Consider the following 20,536-nt stretch of genomic DNA (forward strand, 5'->3'; position numbering starts at 1 on the left):
ATGGCTTTAACCCTTTCTTCCCCTACATCTTGTCCTCTTTCATGGGTCGGCGAGATTTTTGTCGGGCGAAAAAAAGGGTCTTTAGTCTTTGAAAGTTCGAATCTTGAGAGTTCAGAAATCTCGGGCTTCCCTTTATCTCCTGAAGAAAGCGGCTGGCATCGGGAGAATTTTCTTCCTCGTGCTGCATGCCAAGAAGAGATCAACACCGTCGACGCAACGGATTTTTGCGGCGAAAAAGGGAATAATGAGAAATCTGCAGGCATTTTCACGGTTGTTGATGATATAGTAAGCCATGAAGGGAATATCATGAAAGAAAAGGTACGTAGTATTAAAGGTGTTTTGTTGGGTGATATAATCCAAGGATCGGATTCTTTGGAAATGGTGAATTTTGGAAGCGCCAGGGCGGCCGCTCTCAAGGTGAGAAAGAGGCCGTCCAAGCTGGTTGTGCCGGCGTATAGCGGCGAGATGGAATTTGGTGAAATGCGTCGGAAGTTGACGAATAAGGAATTTGAGGTGGAAGGGAGAAATTTCGTTTTGGCAAGCAAGAAAGGAAGAAGAACGACGGTCATGGAAGATGGGTATGGTGTTATGCTTGATATTCTCGGAGATCCCAAGCAGGTGAGTAATCATACGTTGATATTGTTTCTGATCATCACAAATTAATATTAATTTTTAATACTTAGATTTTTTTTTTCTTCAAGTTTTTAATTTGTATTATGAATAATACTTGACTTATGAATAAATATCAGTTTAATTAATACCTTTGTCAGCCAGCCAAACCAACTGACGGTATAATGGGATGGTTTCGGCCACCCTACAACCAATCTGGGGTAGTTTCAGCCACCTTTTTGGCCATTAGGAGTGGCCGAACCACCCCCAAGAGCCTTGAGAGTGGTTCGGCCACCCTCAGACGAGTTGCAGTGGTGGTTGAAACCACCTCATAGCAGTGTGTTAGTTTGCTTGAAGGAATGGTAACGGAGATGCTAAATTGATATTTATCCATAAATCAAGTACCATATGTGATATGAATTGAAATCGGGGTGAAAAAAATAAAAATAAAAAACGTGAAAACTTAGGTACTAAAAATGTAATTAACTCTTAATCAAAAGCATAATCACTATCATTTCTTCATTAAGAATGTGTTTGTTTGTTTGTTTTTTTGGTTTTTCAATATATATTGAACGATGATAAAGGTTGATGACATTCTGGATACATTTGATGATCCGCAGGCACTTTTTGCTGTGATTGATGGACATGGAGGTCATGCAGCGGCAGATTATGTTGCTGAAAATTTGGGAAGGAACATTGTGAAATACATCGGAGAGGAAGATCGGCTAGAACAGGCTATCCGTAGAGGTTACTTGGCCACAGACAAGGAATTTCTTAGCCAGGTAATAACTGCATTAATTAATAAAATTCACATGTACATGAACATGAACATTTCAACCCTTTGCCTTCATAAACTATCAAATAATTTGACTTAATCTTTACAAGACTCGGTGGTTCTGGACAAACGTTCTGCATCCGTTATTGAATATTTTACTTAATTCAATTCTTGAGATAAGAAGAAGAAGAAGAAAATTCAAATTTTTCTTAGAATATATATATATTCCACCAATATTTTATCTTGATTAAAAAAAAAAATTGTTGATTTACAGGGAGTAAGCAGTGGAGCTTGTGCAGCTAGCGTGCTGTTGAAGGAAGGAGAGTTACATGTAGCAAATGTTGGTGATTGCAGAGTAGTTTTGAGTAGAAAAGGATTAGCTACTGCACTGACAAACGAGCACCGTCTCAGTAGAGAAGACGAGCGGCGTCGTATTGAAAGCTCCGTACGTTAATATATGGTTTTTCCTTTTACTAATTTTTTATACATATATATATATATATATGCTTCTTTGTTCTTTTCCCCCTCTGATAACAATGCATGCAGGGTGGTTTTGTGAATTGCTGCAATGGAGCTTGGAGAGTTCAAGGGACGCTTGCAGTGTCAAGAGCCATCGGGGATTTGCATTTGAAACAATGGATCATATCGGAACCGGAGATTAAAAAGCTCCGTCTAACTTCCGACTGCCAGTTCTTGATTATGGCTTCTGATGGACTGTGGGATAAGGTACACCATTGTTAAAGGCTATATAGCAAGATATTAGAATCATTAATTAAAATTAGTATATCTAATGGTATATATAAAGTTAATATTACCATACTTTTTAAAATATGGTAATCAATGGTTATTGGACAAAACTTTTTTTTCAAACTTACCACCCCTAAGAGCATTTTTTGCAACCTTACTAAAATCAGTTTTTAGTTATTTTGGTGAAAGCAGATAAAATCCTGCCTCTTCCACCTTACCATTTTAACCCAAAATAAATTGTGAGAGAACAGAACTCACTATGGTGAGTACCATTCACTCATCAAGTGAATTAGAAATAATATAAATTTTTTCTCTCTTTCCTTATTCTTTGAATAAGTTTTAAAAAACATATAAAGAAGTATTTAAAATATATATATATATATATATATATATATATATATAAATTGAATAGTGAAAATTAATAATTAAAATGATGAGGCTGCTGGGGGTGTTTTAAAAAAGTAGATAGTTAAAATATAAAAAAAATTACTTTTGATGAGTAAAATTTTGTGAGGCTGGTAAAAATGCTTATGATCTTAATTTCATCACTTTTACAATTCATATCCTTAAATTTAAAAAAAAATGTCAATTTAGGGTTACTATTTTTCAGAAGTTTACAATGTTAACCCTCTTATCAAAATTCAACATTAAATCAAACTGCTGATGAGTGGAATTCCCAAAATACTCCTACGATGTTAATAAAATTACAAAAATACTTTAAGTTTGGGTAGGAGTATTTTGAGAATTTAACTTCCCTCCTTAAGGTTTAACATTGAATTTGAGCCGAACAAGACGATTAACATTGCAAACTTTTGAAAGATTGTAACTCAAATTGACACTTTTTAAAGTTTAAGGGTATGATTGCAAAAGTAATAAAAAATTAATAAGTGAAGTTGTTGTTCTTCTTTTTTCACTCAAGTATATTAAATTACCGTAAAACATGTAATTCTTGTATATATTTATAAAAATGTACTTTGTCAATGCTATTAAAAGTTCTATGGCAATAGTTTAATAGAATGAATTTGATGAACTTTTTTTTAGCTTAGTTTAGAAAAAAACTTTGCCCGTTGTCAAACGATTCGAAAGTGTGAGAGCAAATAAAACGTTTAATGGTAAATAAATTAATCTGCTTATATGTGAATCTGCAGGTAAATGATCAGGAGGCAGTTGATGTGGTTTTGAGAGAGAAGAATATGTTGATGTCTTGCAAAAAGCTTGTCGATATGTCTTGTAGCCGAGGAAACATGGATGACATAACTGTTATGGTCATCAATCTTCAAAATTTTGTGTAGTTTCCATATATATATATATATATATATATATGACAAACACCACCATACTGTTAAAAAAAAAAAAAAAAATGATTAGTATGGAAAAGTGAAAAAATGGTACTGTGAAGTGAAAAAGTTTTATTTTATAGTGATTTTTTTTTTTTTTAAAATTTGTATAGTAGTAAAAAGTGAATGATGTGATATAAAAAGTAATAATATTTTGATGTTGATTTTTTAAATGAATGAAGTGAATAGTATTTGAGGAAGATGTGTTGTTTACAGTAAATTTTCGTCAGACCGGTCTGCATGCATGGAAGAAGGAACTATGGCTGCAGTATTTTGGCATACAACACACAGGAATGAAAATTTATTTCGATTTGGGTCTTGTTGATCTTTTTTTTTTAAAAAAAAAAAATTTATCTCCCTAAAAAAAGAAAGCTATTTAAGTGTTTTCCTCAGTAGAACTAACAATTTTTGACATGATTTGCGAACACGAACTCGACACGAAAATAGCTGATTATGGTTAAAATGTCTAGTCTGTTTTAATTAAATAGATCGGATTAGAGTTGACCTATATATAGTCTTATATATGTCTGATATGACTCGAACCTAACATAGGCTGATAATTTTTTACACGATTCACAAAAATGGTACGAACGAAATTAGCGAGTTAGAATTGATAAATTTAACCCGTTTTAATCAAATGAATCAAATTATGATTATCTATATAATCTTATTTATACTCATATCTCAATACGACTGAAATTTCACAAGCGCGTGTATACCAAGTGTCACATTTCATTACTAAGGCTATGAGGATGGTTGTAGAAATCTAAATGGTGACTCGATACAAAGAGGGTGTCGCGAAATAAAATTATTAAGGCAACATAATGGCGGCAACATCTGTCTTCTACCCGTCTTGTTGAAGCAACTATCAGACAGACAGTCTTTGATTTAACAAAGTATTTCGTAACAAACTCATAATTATTGGTAACATTGGTCTCTAAAAAATAGCTCAACCGGCTAAAAACTATGCCTCATGACATAATTGAGGCGACTTTGGCAATTTTAACGATTACTCGTAATAAATCTCCAAAAAAATGGCAAGGCTTTTTTACTGGTTGTCTGTTTAAGATACAGTTGTTTTTACGGCATGTTTCATTTGTATCATTCTAATTGATTCAATCAAATGTATTATAAAACTCATTTTTGGTTGATGTAAATGAAATCGATTTAAAAGCCACTTCAACCAAAGAAGGGTTTAAGAAACCAATACAAGAATAAAAAAGTTCTTTCAAATAACCATAATTATATTGCCAATTTATTCGTATTTAACCAATTATTTGATAATCAATTTGAGACCAATAATAAACAATGAAAAATGATCCAAAAGTAACCATTAACTTTTACCTTTCATAAGTTTAAGGGTAAAAAATCTCCCACAAATTAACATTTGTATATAACTTTAACTATAAACTTGAATTCAATGCAATTTTCAACTCGTATTTGACTTTGGGGCTGTAAAAAAAAAAATAGCTGTAATTCTGTTAAAGATTCATATTTAGTTTTTAATATTCTATGAAAATCAACGATTAAATATAAAAAATAAAATAAAAGGACTAAATCACCATTTTATGTGAAAAGACTCGAAAGAGGATCCATTCTTCTCGCGTTAAGATAATTTAAATTATTTTTATATTTGTTATTCTAATTTAACCAGGGCCGGCTCAATGGCTAGGCCATTGAGGTGGTCGCCTAGGACTCCCGGTTAGTAAGGTTCAAAATTTTTTTTAATAAGGCCCAAAAATTTTTTTAATAAGGCCTAAAATTTTTTTTAATTTTATTTTAACTTAAGGCCTAATTTTTTTTTTTTTTTTTTAAATAAGGCCCACAATTTTTTCCCATAAAAATTTAAGGCCTCTAAAATAATGCCCCAATATAATAAGCCCATTGTAAAATAAGATTAATTAACCCAAAAAAACAAATATGCCACATCAATTTTTTTGAGCAACTAGTTAAAAGTTAAACTTAAAAGTCATGAAACAACAATGAGGATGAAAATAATAATAATATTATAAAAATATAATAATATTATTAAAATAAATATTATTTAATTAATATTTAAATATTAAACAAAATAAGGTCCAACTTCAAAATTTCGCCTAAGGCCCAAATACATTGAGCCGGCCCTGAATTTAACAGTTGATTTTAGAAAAAAAGTAAAAAGAAAAAGTGAAACCTCAAAATAGGTTGGAATTACATTTACAACGTAGGAAAAACGGAACCCTACTCCAATGTACTGCTGTCCGAGGAAACACACACTCTCTCTCTCTCTCTCTCTCTGAGCTCCGAAGCAAAAGCAATGGCGGAGAGAGGCGAAGAAATCTCTGTGATAACCCTAGGAGGCAAGGGCTTATCTCTCTCCTCATCCATCATCTACGCCGTCGCCACCGGCGTCGCTCAGGTGCGCCTCGACTCATCCGCGCTCGAAAGGCTCGCCTCCTCCTCGTCCTCCTCCAATACCCCCCCGCCATTTGTCAATTACCAAATCAACCTTCCCAAAACACTAACCCTGCTCGAATCCCGCGCTTTCCTCACCGTCCTCCTCGGCAAGCTCCTCTCTGGTTCCTCAAATATCCGTACGGCCCTTCCGGTTCGGATCTCCGAGGCCCTGAATTCCAAGCCTCAAATCCTAGAGTTCGAACCCCTCGATGTGACCCAAGAGGAGCTCTTCGTGCTCGAGAAATCATCCGCTGCATTGCTCGGCATTTCCGCCATCGTGGACCACGAATCCACCGCGTTATCGGCGATCGCCGACGCCGTCGCCGCGATTTCGTGCGAGGCGTCCAGAGCCGACGTGGCGGCGTTCAGTTCAGTGGATTCCGGGGACGGGTTTTCGGCGAAGGAGGAGGTTGGGGTAGCCAGTGATATGAAGGTTTTGCTTAATGGGTCGAAGTTGGTGGGCAAGGTTGAGAGCGAGTCAGTCTCGAAAATCCCTAAAGTTCACGGGAGTTTCAGGGAGATAGTGAAGTTGGTGCACTCCAAGACGCGAGCCGAGCTGAATTCGCGTGCTAAGTTAGCGAATGCGGAGGGTTTGGCGGTACGAGCCGTGTTGTTTCCACTCTATGACTTGGGTGTGTGTAGCTTGAGCCGCGCTAAATTGAATTTGGATGTGATCAGTACCGATGATTTGCGGTCGAGTTTGGCTGGTTTGTTTAAAGGGAAATGCCCGAGTAGTGAGAATTTGAGAAATGGGGTTAAGTTGGTTTCGCAATTGGGGTTGGAAGAGGAGTATGAGAAGTTTGTGTACGAATTGAATGTGTTGTTGGGAATGGTGTGGAAGATTGTGGCGTGGGAGGCGATGACTGGTTTCATTGCGCTTGAGGGTGTGGAATGGAGTGAGAAGAGTGAGAAGAGTGAGAAGGGTGTTGAGGCGAATGGAGGAGGAAATGTGAAGGTGGAGAGGAAGAGTGAGAAGAAGAAAAAGGTGGTGTTGGGGAAGGGGACTAGTGTGATTGTGCAATTGATCAAGGATAGGTTGCAGGGTAAGGGAGGAGGTGGGAGTGATGGTTCAGGGTTATTGGAGAAGTGGGTGGATGATATTTCGTTGTTTTTGGACCCAAAGGACCGGGAGTTCGACAGTTTGCTGCAGAAAGTGAAGGATATTGTTGAAAGCAATGAAAGTAGAAGACTGCCCAAGCTTCCAAAGGTGACGACATTCCGGAAAATTCTTCATTATTCAATTTTCTTTGAATGGTTTTTTCTGCTTTATATTTACTTCCCTTGTACAAATGGGAGGAATAAGAACAGTATTCTTATAAGAACTGAGCGGTGGAGCTTTGAGTTTTTCTTCTTATCTTATGGTGCAAACAATAGAGCATTTCTATTTTTCAATTGATGGAGAACATGGCTACTAGAAGTTTATACTAGAAGTTAGGTATGTTGACAGCGTAGTTCAATTTTTCTGTAATTCTGTTGTGTGCTTTTGAGCTAACCTGTTGAGTTTATTTATTGATGTAGGTGCTCTTCGGGGCTGTTTGTACTTTTATACAATTTTTGGTTAAGAAACTTCTAATTTATGGACGAAAAAAAGAAAGTACATAGCAAGAGCTATTTGTACTTTTCTCTCTTTTAATCAATCAAATTTTCAGTACTCACACTCTGTTCATTTTAATTTTATTAACATTCTGTTATGTTATTTTTTTGGTTAAGAAAATCTTCTATTTCTGATTGTCTTCTTATCACTTTTTTTTCCCCTTAAATGCATAACTAGTTTGCTTACCGTGGCATATTATGATACAAATTAGGGTACTCGTGATTTTGCGAAAGAACAAATGACAATAAGAAAGAGAGCCTTTTCAATTATCGAGGAAGTTTTTGAGAGGCATGGTGCTACGGCCTTGGATACCCCAGCTTTCGAATTGAGAGAAACTCTCATGGGAAAATATGGGGAAGATTCAAAGTTGATTTACGATCTTGCGGACCAGGTAAATATTTGATATTTAGTTGATTAGTTAAGTCATATATCTCTTCTAATTCTTTCCCTTTTTGGGAATTTTCGTTTGTTTAATTGGGTTGTTGCTTATGTGGTTATTTATTTGAGTACCTTGGGTATCTATATATCATCTCTATCGGAAAAATTAAAAAGCTGTCTTGTAAAGACTGTTATTTGGCTTTTTTACAGCTAACTTGGAGCTGATTTTAGTTTTCTATAATGAAAAAAAGTCTGTTTAGTCACTCCATTTCATCTTTTGGTAAAGTAATGTAATTTTATGTCCAACTTGTTGCCAGGGTGGAGAGCTTTGTTCTTTGCGGTATGACCTAACTGTACCATTTGCTAGGTTTGTGGCCATGAATGGTCTCACATCATTTAAAAGGTACCAGATAGCCAAGGTTTACCGGAGGGACAACCCATCTAAGGGAAGATACCGTGAATTTTATCAATGTGATTTTGACATTGCTGGCCAATATGAAAAAATGGGGCCAGATTTTGAGATTGTAAAAATTTTGACGGAACTTCTCAATGAACTGAACATTGGAGATTATGAGGTAGTTTATTTTTTTCTTCTCCTATCTGTGTCAGTAAAAAGTTTCACACATTGGATTTTATTACGTATTATATCCTGTTTGATACTGATATTCACATGTGGTGGTGCATCACAGTTCCTGCATCCAAACATTTAGTAGAACAGTTAAATTTTAAAACATGAAAGAATTTAAAGTAATGAAATATCAAAGAAAAAGATGAATGACTTTCAGTCACTTTGGGCTGTCTTGGGTGATGTCTAGCCATGTAATTTACTTATTTGCTTGTTGGTGGACTCCTGGTAACACTAGGGGTGCTGTTGTGTGAAAGATTGTGCCTTCTTGATTTTTTGTGTGTCTTTGGGGTGAAAAGAATAATGGAAGTTTTGAGGACCGCGAGAGGACGTTGGAGTAGCTCGAGTCTTTTTTATTTTATACGCTTTATCTTTGGACAATTGCTTTTGTTTATCTTTTGGTGTTTAGTTATCATGAGCATGTATTGTGTTTATCCTTTGGTGCTTAGTTAACATGAGCATGGATTACAAAAGCTAAAAAAGATGATGTTACAATCCCTTTATACATGGAGAGTAGCATGAAATAGTTTGCCTGTTTAATTAATTAATTAATTATTTTTGGAATTTTATTCTTTTTCTATTCTTTAGGGTTCTCTTGTATACTTCATGTTTACTAGGATTGCACGCCCCTCTACGCTTCTAATGCATTTACATTACTTACCAAAAACGTTATCATGATTTTTTTGTTCTTTTTTCTCCTAGCTAGCTAGGTGTTTTCTCTTGTATGTTTCTTGTCTACCTATATGTGCCTTACGCTAGTAACGATATTTCGCTTACTTATAAAAAAAGAAAAAGAAAAGATGAATAGCTTCAAAGTAATGACTTATGAGTAATGCCTAGTCTTGGTACCATTACCTTGTCAAAGGTGCTAATTAGACATGTTTCCTTGCATACAGTGCTTTAAAACCTTATAGAACTTATGAACATGTATACATACATTTGATTTATATATAAATGTTAATTGCTTTCTGTTTTATTCTTCCACAGATAAAACTGAACCACCGGAAGTTACTTGATGGAATGTTGGACATATGTGGAGTGCCACCAGAAAAATTCAGAACCATATGTTCGAGTATCGACAAATTAGATAAGCAATCTTTTCAACAGATAAGAAAAGAGATGGTAAGAACACTTGTATGCATATGGTGTTATCTTCTGTATATAGGTGACTGGAGGCCTGCCCCACTGCTACTTTGGGGGAGGGCTTTGAAACCATGTAAAAATGATGTAATGATAAAAATTCGTTTCCATAGTAATGTTACATGATCTTCTGATTTCGTACCAGCTTTTAACACAATTATTGTGAGTAATGGTGGACCTAGTTATTGCAATTTCACTAATTTAAGGATATTTCTATGATCATCTTTTTTTTTTTTTTTTTTTTTGTAAATATGTTGGTTTGATAACTTTTGTTATGTATTCCAGGTTTTAGAATTGGATAAATTTTTGTATGGCTGGTCATGTATGTTTCTTGTTAATTATTGCTAGGTTGAGGAGAAGGGCTTAACAATTGAGACGGCAGATAAAATTGGCGCTTTTGTGAAGGAAAGGGGATCACCTTTGGAATTATTGTCTAAACTTAAGCAGGAGGGAAGCAAGTTCTTGGGACATGATGGATCTGTCGATGCACTGAATGAACTGGACATTTTATTTAAGGCGCTGGAAAAATCAAAGTGTATTGACAAAGTGGTTTTTGACTTGAGTCTTGCCAGAGGTCTTGATTATTATACTGGAGTCATATTTGAAGCTGCTTTTAAAGGCGGTGCACAGGTAATTTTGTAAGAAACTGCTCAATTTTCCATTGCCTTCATTTTATTTGTTTGGGAACCCGAATACTTGGTGATGCTTTAATAGCTAACCCTCTATCCATAAGGATGGCCATGGATCTTTCACTTATTAAACCATGACCTTTTTTATGGATTAGTATCATATTACTCATTATCTGAACAAATAGGGATTAACTAGCCAAAACACTAAAAGTAGGAACAAGTAGACATTGAATTAAATTGTGATATTCAACATTGCGGTGATTTGTGCCTATTCCTTGCTATAACAGTGTATTTAGAGCCGGCATCACCCGTGCATTCCCTCCTACCAGATTGCTGCTGCCATACGTGTGCCTGATTTTGTATTGAATGCATTATATGGTTTATTATTATGCATTAAACATTTTATGATGGTATTCCTCTCAATTCTTTTACTTTTTCTTGGAAATTGGGATATGCAAAACAAAGTTAAGATGACAATGATTTTTTTACATCCATTTATATATGTTATGTATAAAGGTCCTTGTTTTCTACTAGAATGTTAAGATTTGTTGTCCTTAATTGTTTTCATCTTTACTCGTTGGGAGGGGATGGGGGGAGTTTTTCAAATTTGTGAGATATGAGGTGGGAGATGGGCCTAATATTCGGTTTTGGCATGATGTCTGGTGTCGAGATCAAACCTTTAAGGAAGCTTCCCGGTTTTATATAGTATTGCCTGTTTTAAGGAGGCCCAAATATCAGACCATATGGTGGTGGCGAACATCTTTCAGTGGAACATCACCTTTATCAGACCCATACATGATTGAGAGTTAGGCATGGTCACCTCTTTCTTCAACCTCTTGTACCCTATTGAACAAAGAGGGTGAGGATAGCATATGTTGGCTCCCCTCCAAAAGGCGGACATTCGAGATTCGATATTTTTATCATGTTCTTAAATTCCAAGGGGTTGGCATATTGGTTGGGGCTTGTGGTCTTAGGGAGTATCACCCCTTAGATCCCAAGTTCGAGACTTGCTCAATGCAAACTCTTCATTGGTGCCACACCCCCTGGTGTAAAAGCTAACAATTTACCTTGATCAATGTAAGGAAACTTCCGAGGGTGTGGTACACGAGTCTGAGGTTTACTTTGCAGGGGTGGATTTGAAGGGCCCTGCCCTGTCGAGGTTCCCCGTCATAAAAAAAAAAAAAAATAGTATCAGAGCATAAGTCATGAGTTTGAGCCTTAACTACTCTACAGTTCACCCCCCATTTTAGTTAAATATGGAAGTGATGGGAAGATTTAGGAGCATATTTTGGGTGTCTTAGGAGTCTGAAGTTTATCTTGATCCTCCCTTCTCCTTGAACACCAAAGGCCTAATCCCGCATTTTCAAAAATTTCAGGTAGGGTAAACAACAGATTCAATCATAAGAAGTTGAAATCTTTGTGAAGTGTGAAAAATATAGTTAGAGAACTTGGAAGCACACTTGGTAAGTCTCAGAAATGCCAATAATAATTTTTTCCTTATTCATTTGGGAGCTTTTATGGTGGCAAAAGTAGCATTTCAATCTAGTGAATGAAATGCTCTTTAGGTTACAGGCATCACAGCAGCTGGGTTGAGATTTTTAGCCTAAAGTCAGCTGAAGTTCCTAAGTGCTGCTTTGGTAGTGGAAATGAGGGGAAAGAAAAATCCACAGATAAACTCAGAAATAATGTAAAATTTCAATTTTGAGAACTCATTTCTCAGTTAATTTTCAATCATGGGCATGTACTTTGACATTGCCAAAAAAGAAGAAGTTGATGCTTCCTGAGAATGGTCTATTTCTTGACATTATACAATGGTAATTCTTTAGAATGCTTTCCAATATCCTTTTTCTGCATGTACTTTTGTTTTCTGAGGATTTGTTAATCACTATCAAAGAGAGTAAGAAAATACCAAGCTTTTATTTAGTTGGGTTGATTGATCCAATTGATTTGCAATTCTTATTACAATAAAAGCATGCTCACAGGATGGGATCCAGACTCCCTCTTCAAAATTTTCCTGTTGGATTAAGAAATAAAGCTAAATTGGTATTGAAACGAATAAACATGGAAGAATATAGCCTTTCCCCCCTCTGTTCTCCTAAATATGTTACATGAATCGCAAGTCATAGCTCTTATGTCATCTTATAATTGCTGCCTTGTATTACCTCGTATGTGTTTCCAGGGTAATGTGATTGATTTGTGCATTCCTCAGGTTGGTTCAATTGCTGCTGGTGGACGCTATGACAACCTTATAGGTATGTTTGGTACAAAGCAGGTTCCAGCAGTTGGTGTCAGTCTTGGAATCGAGCGAGTATTTGCTATAATGGAGCAGCTTCAGAAAGACCAGAACCAGGTGATAATAATACTCGGTGTTTCTCTAAATTCGCCTATATGATTAGTAAATTGGTCACTTGGTTGAACTTTTTGCACTATCAGACATATAATAGTGAAAAAAAATCCATTCAAAAGATGTATAATTTATAGACATTTTCTCCTCCCTAGAGTAAGGCGTGAAGGTTGAGGGCATGAGTTACAGGTACTGGTTTGCTGGTGATAGGTGCATAGTATAATATATGGATATATACATATACATATATACCTTGACACATACATGCACATGTGTGTGTGTGTATAAAGAAGTCTATACCATTTAACTTTATTATTTCATATGCATAATAAATCTTGCCATGTAATAGATTTAGCATCAACTAAGGGCTATCAGATAATTATTTGGTGATCAGTATAACATATATTAAGTAAATTTATGTATGCCGTTTCCTTCTATTTTTGCGTGTTTTGGCAGACAACACGAGCTACAAAGACTGAAGTCCTGGTAAGTATACTGGGGGATGACCTGACTCAAGCTGCAGAACTGGTAAGTGAGCTGTGGGATGCCGGACTGAGAGCCGAATATCTTGTCAATAAAAGAGTGATGAAGCACATTGACCGTGCTAAAGACTCGAGGATCCCATGGATGGTTATTGTGGGGGAACAAGAAATGAATGAAGGGATTGTGAAATTAAAAGACATCGAGGCCGCCAAAGAAGAAAAAATTCCTAGAAGTAGGGTTGTTGAGGAACTTAAAAGACGGTTGAACCGATGAAATCAATATTCGGCAGAGGAACAACTCCAAACCTAACACCATCCTGTGTTTTATTCCATGCTTTTGAGGGTGTGGCAGATACAAGAGGTTATACATGATGCTGGAATCATCTCTGGATTATGAAATTGGATATCAAAATTGAAGTAAATGCTAAGCTTGTCTTGGCAGCACCTTCAAAATCATGAAAGTGAGTATTAGTGGAAGCACATGAGACAGCTTAAAATCCAGATTCTTTTTAAGGCAGAAATTTGGAGGCAGAAATTAAAAGCATCGTTTATATCTTTTTATTTTATTTTATTTTATTATTTTTTTTTAAAGGTTTTGGGGTTGGTTTGTAAGGATGAAATATTTAATGGGAAGATGGGTATCACTTTCTCTACACTTGCCTATTAAAAGTTTTCACATGCAAGCAAAAGCTCCATGCCTTTAATATGTGAGAGGCCCACACTATCTTCCATGAGTTCCAGCTTTGGTCCATGATGTTTAATAGCAGACAAGCATGGTTAGGTTTGAGAATTCTTACAATCCAGTTTGTAGAAAATCGATGGTTAATCTATACTTGACAGAATGTATACAGTGTGCATATTCCATTTGGTTCAATATATACCAAAATGGATTAAAAAAAAAATGGTATAAAAAATGAAACCAAAAAGGCATAATTAATTAATAATAAATATATATGAGTAGTCTACAGATTGGAACAAAAACTATGAGAAAGAAAAATGATTACATATTTTCTGTTCTTGCTTTTACTATATTCTAGTTTAATAGCATGAGTATATTATCTTATTATAATCTTCCAAGATATTATCAAAAGTCAACTAATTTAGGATATATTTTTATGAGTAACTAATGTCGGATATTTACTGAAGGAGTGATTTGGTATATTGAGCACATATTTCTTCAATTTAATCATATTATTATATTTTGAAATAGGTTAGTTGTTTATTATTGAAAAATTTACATACCCACATGTTTTGCTTCTTTATATAAATATTTGAAACAAATATCTAACAAGAGAATATATATATATATGTATACACACTAAAAAAATCAATACAAGAATAGAAAAAAAAAAAAAAAGAAAAAAAAAGTGGTTCTAGTCAAAATGGAATTAAAAAAGTATTGGTTTGATGATTTGTATTTTGTGTTGTTAAAAATGAGAATACAACTTTAGTATGAAAGTTAATTATAATGGCCATAAGAGAATTAAAGCCCAAATATTTATGTATTTGTATACAAATATTTATCAAGAAAAACATTTAGTGTGTATTATACCTTTAAAAATGAAACATATATCTTCCAAAACGTTGTAGTATAGTTTGATGAACAATTTTTAATCAAATATATACATATATATAATGGATCAACTGATCAAAGGAATTAGTTCCGAGAAAAAGGAAAAAAAGAAAAAAGCTACTAAATGTTCTAAGCCAACTAATATTTAAGGTTGGGGAATATATATATATTTTTTTAAAGAGATATGCTATTGGTTCTTTTCATTGGTCGTCATCCTGCTGTTCAACTCTTACGAATCGAACTCTCATATTGAGTTGCACAAATTTAATAATAAATTTGCAAAAATTGAACGGAAGATAACGGATAAAAAAGGAAAGAATCATTTTTCAATTTTAAAACTTAGGAGGGCTAATAGATCAAAGTTGTATCTAGTTTCGCCCCTAAAGTCTGCCTACCACACCCAACAAACAAAGCATAATAATAGCAAATAAATGGCCGTACACAAACTGCCGTCTAACAAAAACAACTTAATAATAGTATAAAAGAGATTATATGCATGATTGACAAAATTAAAAAAAAAAAATTATAATATTTTTTAAGTTAACTAAGCCAAATCCGAAAAATTGCTTACAAAAAGCAGCCGTACAATCATAATCTAACACTTGGCTCCCACTGGCTTCCTGTTGGTGGGCCAACTGCCAAGAACAGAAAAGATTGGCCCGATCCTCTCCCGCCAGTTGGGCAGTCTCAGCAACTTCCAAAGAGGTGGAGTCGCATGTGATCAAAACCTTTGGTGCTTTATCCACCTTAAACTTCGTGGGTTGTCCTGTTTCCCCCACCTATTGCCTAGTTGTATATTCTTTCCTGTCAATCAAGGGATATCTCAGTCCTTCGCTCAGCAAAATTCCATCACTTCAGATCTCACTCTTCCACATTGCGTGTCCCTAGATGATTGGTTCGTATCCAATCAAAAGTCCTTCAAATTCGTTCTGACCTTCTCTTGATGTTGTTCTAGAGTGAAACGTGTTCAGTCCTGAGAACCTGTAGCCCGCTTCTGATCATTTCTCTGCGCTGTGGATGTATATGGAGAAAAGCAGTAGAGTATTGAGGGCAGAATCTAGAGGAAAAAGGTGGGGTTGGGCTTGAAAACCATCAACGAACTTTACCTTTTCCTACCAATAAGAAATTCTTTGTTGGGTATTGTTTGGGGGTTAAGGCTTATATAGGGTTTGCTTTTTTCTTTGTTTTTTCAGTTTGATCCTCTAAACACCCCCCACAAACAAACATACGAGATGGAAGGAGAGGCTGGGGAGTTTCTAGACTGGGAGCTGCTCCACAACTCGGACGATGCTGGCCTGGTTAATTCGGTGGGTGCTGCCCTGGTTGAGTCGTCCGAGAAGGAGGGAACTCCGAGGAATTTTGAGGGAATCGAGGGTGACTCGGAGGGCATGATCAGGTCCGATCACTTCTCGCTCGAGAATCGGGAGAGGATTGCCAAGACTGCTGCAGAGGGTGATGTGAGCGAGGAGGGAGACTCGGTTCAGTCGGAGAATCCGAGTTGGGTCGATCCGGGGTCCGAGACTCGGTACGTTAGGAGGAACTCGGGCGAGTTCTGGTCCGATTCGAGCAGCGATCGTTCCGATGAGCGTAAATTGGGTGAATTCGATTCTAAACACGATCTGGGTCTTTCAGAAACTGTGAAAAGCCAAGTGGGTTTTGAAGGAATAGAAGAAATGAAATCTGGGAATGAAAATTGGGGTAAATTGGGCCCCAATGAGAGTAAATTTAGGGAGTTCGATGCGAAAGATAAGGATTCAAGCAAGTTCTGGTCCGATTCTGGCGGGGACGCTTTGGTTTCGATGGAATTCGGGAATAATTATGAGAAGCAACGAGACGGTTCAGAGATTTCGAGTGATTTGGACGGTGGAAATGGCTCGATTGAGAACAAAGCAGGTGCGGATGCAATAGTGAAATCAGATACGAAATCGGGCGGTGAGGGAGACAAGAGGAGGGTAGTTTGGTGGAAGGTTCCTCTTGAGGTCTTGAAGTATTGTGTTTTTAGAGCTAGCCCAGTTTGGTCCTTCTCCATGGCCGCCGCAGTGATGGGACTCGTTATCTTGGGAAGGAGATTGTATAAGATGAAGAGGAAGAGCCAGAGCTTGCAGCTGAAGGTTACTATTGATGATAAGGTCAGTTTTTGCATTTATTTGTCTTTTTTTCTTTTTTGCAGTGAATTTTTATCAGGTTTGGAAATCGAAATGCAAATGTTTTTGAAATTATAATACCGAGAATTCGCTTTGTTCTATCAATGCTTTGCCTTCTGAGTTCCCATATTCAAGGCACTTTATTTTAGGGGGCGTATACGTCTTTTCATTCTTCAGAGCCTACTCTTGCTGGAGTTGTAGCTTGGGGTGAGAAATGGACGAAAGTTCAATTTAAAGTTGTGGATCAAACAAGTAGTTGATGTTCTTTCAAGGATATGTTCAGGTTTAGCTTTCGTACAAACATAATGGGGATCCCTTGCACTCTGGTGGTGCTACTTAGAAAAATACACTTAACGTTACAATATTTTAGATGTAGAAATTTTAGCATCCTCCTCACTGACAAGATTGATGATTATCTTTTTCTCCCCTCAAACATCGAGAATTAAAGAAATGGGAGTCCTTCTTTACCATATCTTTGTCTCCCCTCCTCAAACATTGAGAATTAAAGAAATGAAGTCTTTCTTTGCAATATTCAGTTGGTTGCGTGGCATATTAGGTGCTTCTTAGACCATATTCTGCTCTTGAGGAAATCATGGAACAATGGTAGTATGTTGCTAAGCTCCATGGTTTATTTTGTCACAAGCATTTGCTTGCATGTAGTGAGTTGTATTTAAATCACAAGCCTGCTCAGAGTTTATATCGGGATAGAAGTACATTTAGTGTTTGCATTAAGGGATGGGGATCTTATTTAGTGGCACTGCAAGAAGTTTATGTATTGTTGTTCTAAAACATTAGTGATTAGAGATATGGTTGATGGTCAAGCTGACTCATAAAGCTGACCATTTCTCTTTCTTTTTTCATGATTTTAAGAAGTAACACATCCTAGAAATTGTTGCCATAGAGGTGGAGCTTAACAGATGAGGTGCTTCCAGAGTGTTGTGAGACTTGGTTTAGTTTTTAGCAATTTGAGGCAGAAGTTTTAGAAGATGGTTTTTAATCAATAATACTGAATGATACAAGTTTTAAACCAATGATAAAGAGCGTTACGAATTCTGGGCATTCAGGGTCCGTAAAATATAGGCCAAAAGACAAAGGTCCATAAATTAGTGTTTTGGTATCTGTATGTGTTATTATGTGAAGGAAGATGAAAGATACGAGATTAGTTCAATAGAAAATGATAGTTGTGTTGGAATGAGTTTTCCAAGTCTGCCAGCATATTTCAGACTTGATTCATTTTGGTTATTTGATGTTTGAGGCCTATAATATGCTTCTAGTGTAAAATAGTATGTTGCTTAAGGCTCATTTTTCGTCTGTCCATTTATGAACTGAAAATCCCAATGGTGAAAATCTTTGACTGGCGAAAATCTGACGAAGACGGGTCTGTTCTAGGAATCTTGTGATATATTGCTAACTAGAGCTGAAGGGAGATATTCATTGGTTCTTGAATTGTGGACTTGAAGCAAAGCCAGTTGGCAAGAGAAGGGCATCTTGATTATCTTTGATGGTTTATTGTATGTAGCATGATTAATGAACCATATTTTACTGAACAATTTTTGCAGAAGGTGTCGCAGTTCATGAGTCGTGCTGCACGTCTTAATGAAGCCTTTTCGGTGGTGAGGCGAGTCCCAATTATACGACCCTCGCTGCCAGCCCCTGGTGTGACTGCTTGGCCTGCAATGAGTTTGAGATGAGTTCTGTAAAATCGATACGAAAAGAAGGCAGTGCGTCTACCAGATGATATCCAAGATTTATATGTTGCTTTGTATGAAACCGTGTGAACTAGCTTTTCCTTTATGTATGATCTCTGTAGCTGTCAAGACTTTTGCATCAATTCGTGTACAAGTCCAGATTATTATTATCTCTCCGTGTATAAAGTTCTCTTTTTTATATTTCATGCGATGTTCGAATACGCATCAACTGGTTTACCTGATGTCGGTAGCGGCTTGGTTTGAGTTTGATGCCGATATGTGAAACTAAGAATGTTTTGTCATGTTATCTCGTATGTTATATATAACAAAAAGCATTAATACATTCTGCAGCTTCTGCAGAAACAGGCTTCTCAAAAATTGTTGCGTCTTTTAGACATAGTTTTGCGTCTGCTCATGGGATTCATGTCTCAATTCCAACATGTTCAGATTCAAGTGAAACTAAATCTAAAGCAAATCCCGGAATCGGATCCAGTCAAACCCTTTAGCCAAGGATTTGGTTTGGATACAGTTTTTTCTTGAATTGAATCCGTTGGACTCGAGATACATGTTCTTTTTAACCCAAATATTTGCCTTTTAGGATGATTTTTACTCTTTGAGTTTCAAAAGTTATTTATTTCCAAACATATTTGGTGGAGAATGTCGACACATACGTTGGGTGAGTCTTCGGATTTGTTTGGTAAACGGTTTCGTTTTGGTTTGCTATTGTAGCAAAAATTGATTGATATGAAAAAAAAGTAAGGATGTTTTTTTTTTTTTTTTTGAAAAAGTAAAAAAGTAAGAATATTTACTATGAAAAAATGAAAAAAATCTGTTTTATAGTGATTTTTTTATGTGAATTATAACAAATGATTGATGTAATATAAAAAGTAATAATGTTAAAAAAATAAAAAAGTAGAATGAATAATGTTGTGCCGAATTTTTTATTTTTTATTTTTTGATGTCAGGAATCTCTTCAAGGCAGGGCGGGGCCCTTCGAACCCATCCCTGTAAAGTAAACCCTAATCCCGTGCACTGCACCCTCGAAGTTTTCTTACACGGAACTGGTTAAATCGTTGACTTTTCACCCAGGGGTGTAGCCCCAAAAGATTGTTTGCATCCATGAAGTGTAGAACTTTGGACTTTGAAAGGAGCAAACCTTAAGACCAAAGCCTCCACCACTTGGGCCAATCCCTTGAGATTAATGTTAAGTTGAAATTATACCAAAACCGTTTATCAAACCGATCCTCTGGTCTTAAAAAGCAGCTGTGGAATTGGAAGTGTTACTTTGATTTTGACGAAAAGTGGTTTTTGTCAAATAAGTGAGGCTAAAACTCACTTTCAACAGCAGGCTATCAAATACTCAATTTCAAGTGGTGGGTCGGTGGTCTTCTTCCCTGAAGTCATTTTTTTTGAAGGCGAATAAATGCAAGCAAATGCTGACTTTACTCTTAGTGTAGACGTTTAGCAGCCCTTGTTGCCCGTAATGCTAATAATTGAATTCCGGGTAGACTAGGAGAAATATAAGTCAAGCGTGTTCTTACTGTTTTGACAAAGGAAACAAGAAGGTCTAATTTTCAAATGATATTATTATGATGGACTTCACAATTATCTCCTTTTACGCTTGAGAGATTTGAGTAGAGGCACGGAAAGGTAGCCTAATGCATAAAATAATATCCATTTCAATTTACACAACATTTGGCCCCAAAATTACATTGGCTACTGATTTGACCCCAAAATTACAGGAATGAGTTTAAATTGACAATTAAGAATAACGATTATTGTTTATTTCGTTTAATATTTATCATTTAATATAAGTGGCTGATTCTGTTTAGACTCGAATTCTCTCCATTTCAAGTGAAATGGAGAAAAATGGAAAGGATCATCCTATTCAAATGCGGCATGCCATTTAACGCAATCAACTGATAATTTAACACTTCTCTCCCAGATGCAGCGTTTTATTATGCCACAAACGAAACCACTCTCCAGTCTCATTCCACAAAGCTCGAGATAATTAGCATCTAAGAATGCATTGCTA

The 20,536-nt window shown here is 36.1% G+C and overlaps 3 protein-coding genes across 3 annotated transcripts; all 3 read left to right on the forward strand.

Annotated features, from left to right (window-relative positions):
* LOC132182051 (probable protein phosphatase 2C 2) lies at positions 1–3,423 on the forward strand. The gene is made up of 5 exons (XM_059595260.1): positions 1–618; positions 1,230–1,391; positions 1,659–1,829; positions 1,931–2,110; positions 3,280–3,423. The coding sequence occupies exons 1-5, from the start codon at positions 1–3 to the stop codon at positions 3,421–3,423; spliced, it is 1,275 nt and encodes a 424-aa protein (XP_059451243.1).
* A 2,270-nt stretch (positions 3,424–5,693) lies between these two features.
* LOC132180543 (histidine--tRNA ligase, cytoplasmic) lies at positions 5,694–13,749 on the forward strand. Its single transcript, XM_059593418.1, has 7 exons — positions 5,694–7,111; positions 7,710–7,889; positions 8,194–8,451; positions 9,489–9,623; positions 9,990–10,271; positions 12,480–12,620; positions 13,071–13,749. Exons 1-7 carry the CDS (start codon positions 5,765–5,767, stop codon positions 13,368–13,370), a joined length of 2,643 nt encoding a protein of 880 aa, XP_059449401.1. The 5' UTR covers positions 5,694–5,764; the 3' UTR covers positions 13,371–13,749.
* Positions 13,750–15,518: 1,769 nt separating this feature from the next.
* Positions 15,519–18,705, forward strand: LOC132182309 (uncharacterized). The gene is made up of 2 exons (XM_059595512.1): positions 15,519–16,798; positions 18,373–18,705. The coding sequence occupies exons 1-2, from the start codon at positions 15,902–15,904 to the stop codon at positions 18,502–18,504; spliced, it is 1,029 nt and encodes a 342-aa protein (XP_059451495.1). The 5' UTR covers positions 15,519–15,901; the 3' UTR covers positions 18,505–18,705.
* Positions 18,706–20,536: the final 1,831 nt, after the last annotated feature.

Source organism: Corylus avellana, chromosome ca5 (assembly GCF_901000735.1).
Source record: "Corylus avellana chromosome ca5, CavTom2PMs-1.0".
Taxonomy (NCBI): Eukaryota; Viridiplantae; Streptophyta; class Magnoliopsida; order Fagales; family Betulaceae; genus Corylus; species Corylus avellana.

Excerpts from the sequence above, each read along its gene's own strand:
- LOC132182051 (XM_059595260.1), top strand. The coding sequence starts at position 1 with ATGGCTTTAACCCTTTCTTCCCCTACATCTTGTCCTCTTTCATGGGTC. Across the intron at positions 1,392-1,658 it reads ACAAGGAATTTCTTAGCCAG|GGAGTAAGCAGTGGAGCTTG; the intron begins GTAATAACTGCA and ends GTTGATTTACAG. Across the intron at positions 1,830-1,930 it reads GGCGTCGTATTGAAAGCTCC|GGTGGTTTTGTGAATTGCTG; the intron begins GTACGTTAATAT and ends CAATGCATGCAG.
- LOC132180543 (XM_059593418.1), top strand. The coding sequence starts at position 5,765 with ATGGCGGAGAGAGGCGAAGAAATCTCTGTGATAACCCTAGGAGGCAAG. Across the intron at positions 7,112-7,709 it reads GACTGCCCAAGCTTCCAAAG|GGTACTCGTGATTTTGCGAA; the intron begins GTGACGACATTC and ends GATACAAATTAG. Across the intron at positions 10,272-12,479 it reads CTTTTAAAGGCGGTGCACAG|GTTGGTTCAATTGCTGCTGG; the intron begins GTAATTTTGTAA and ends TGCATTCCTCAG.
- LOC132182309 (XM_059595512.1), top strand. The coding sequence starts at position 15,902 with ATGGAAGGAGAGGCTGGGGAGTTTCTAGACTGGGAGCTGCTCCACAAC. Across the intron at positions 16,799-18,372 it reads AGGTTACTATTGATGATAAG|AAGGTGTCGCAGTTCATGAG; the intron begins GTCAGTTTTTGC and ends CAATTTTTGCAG.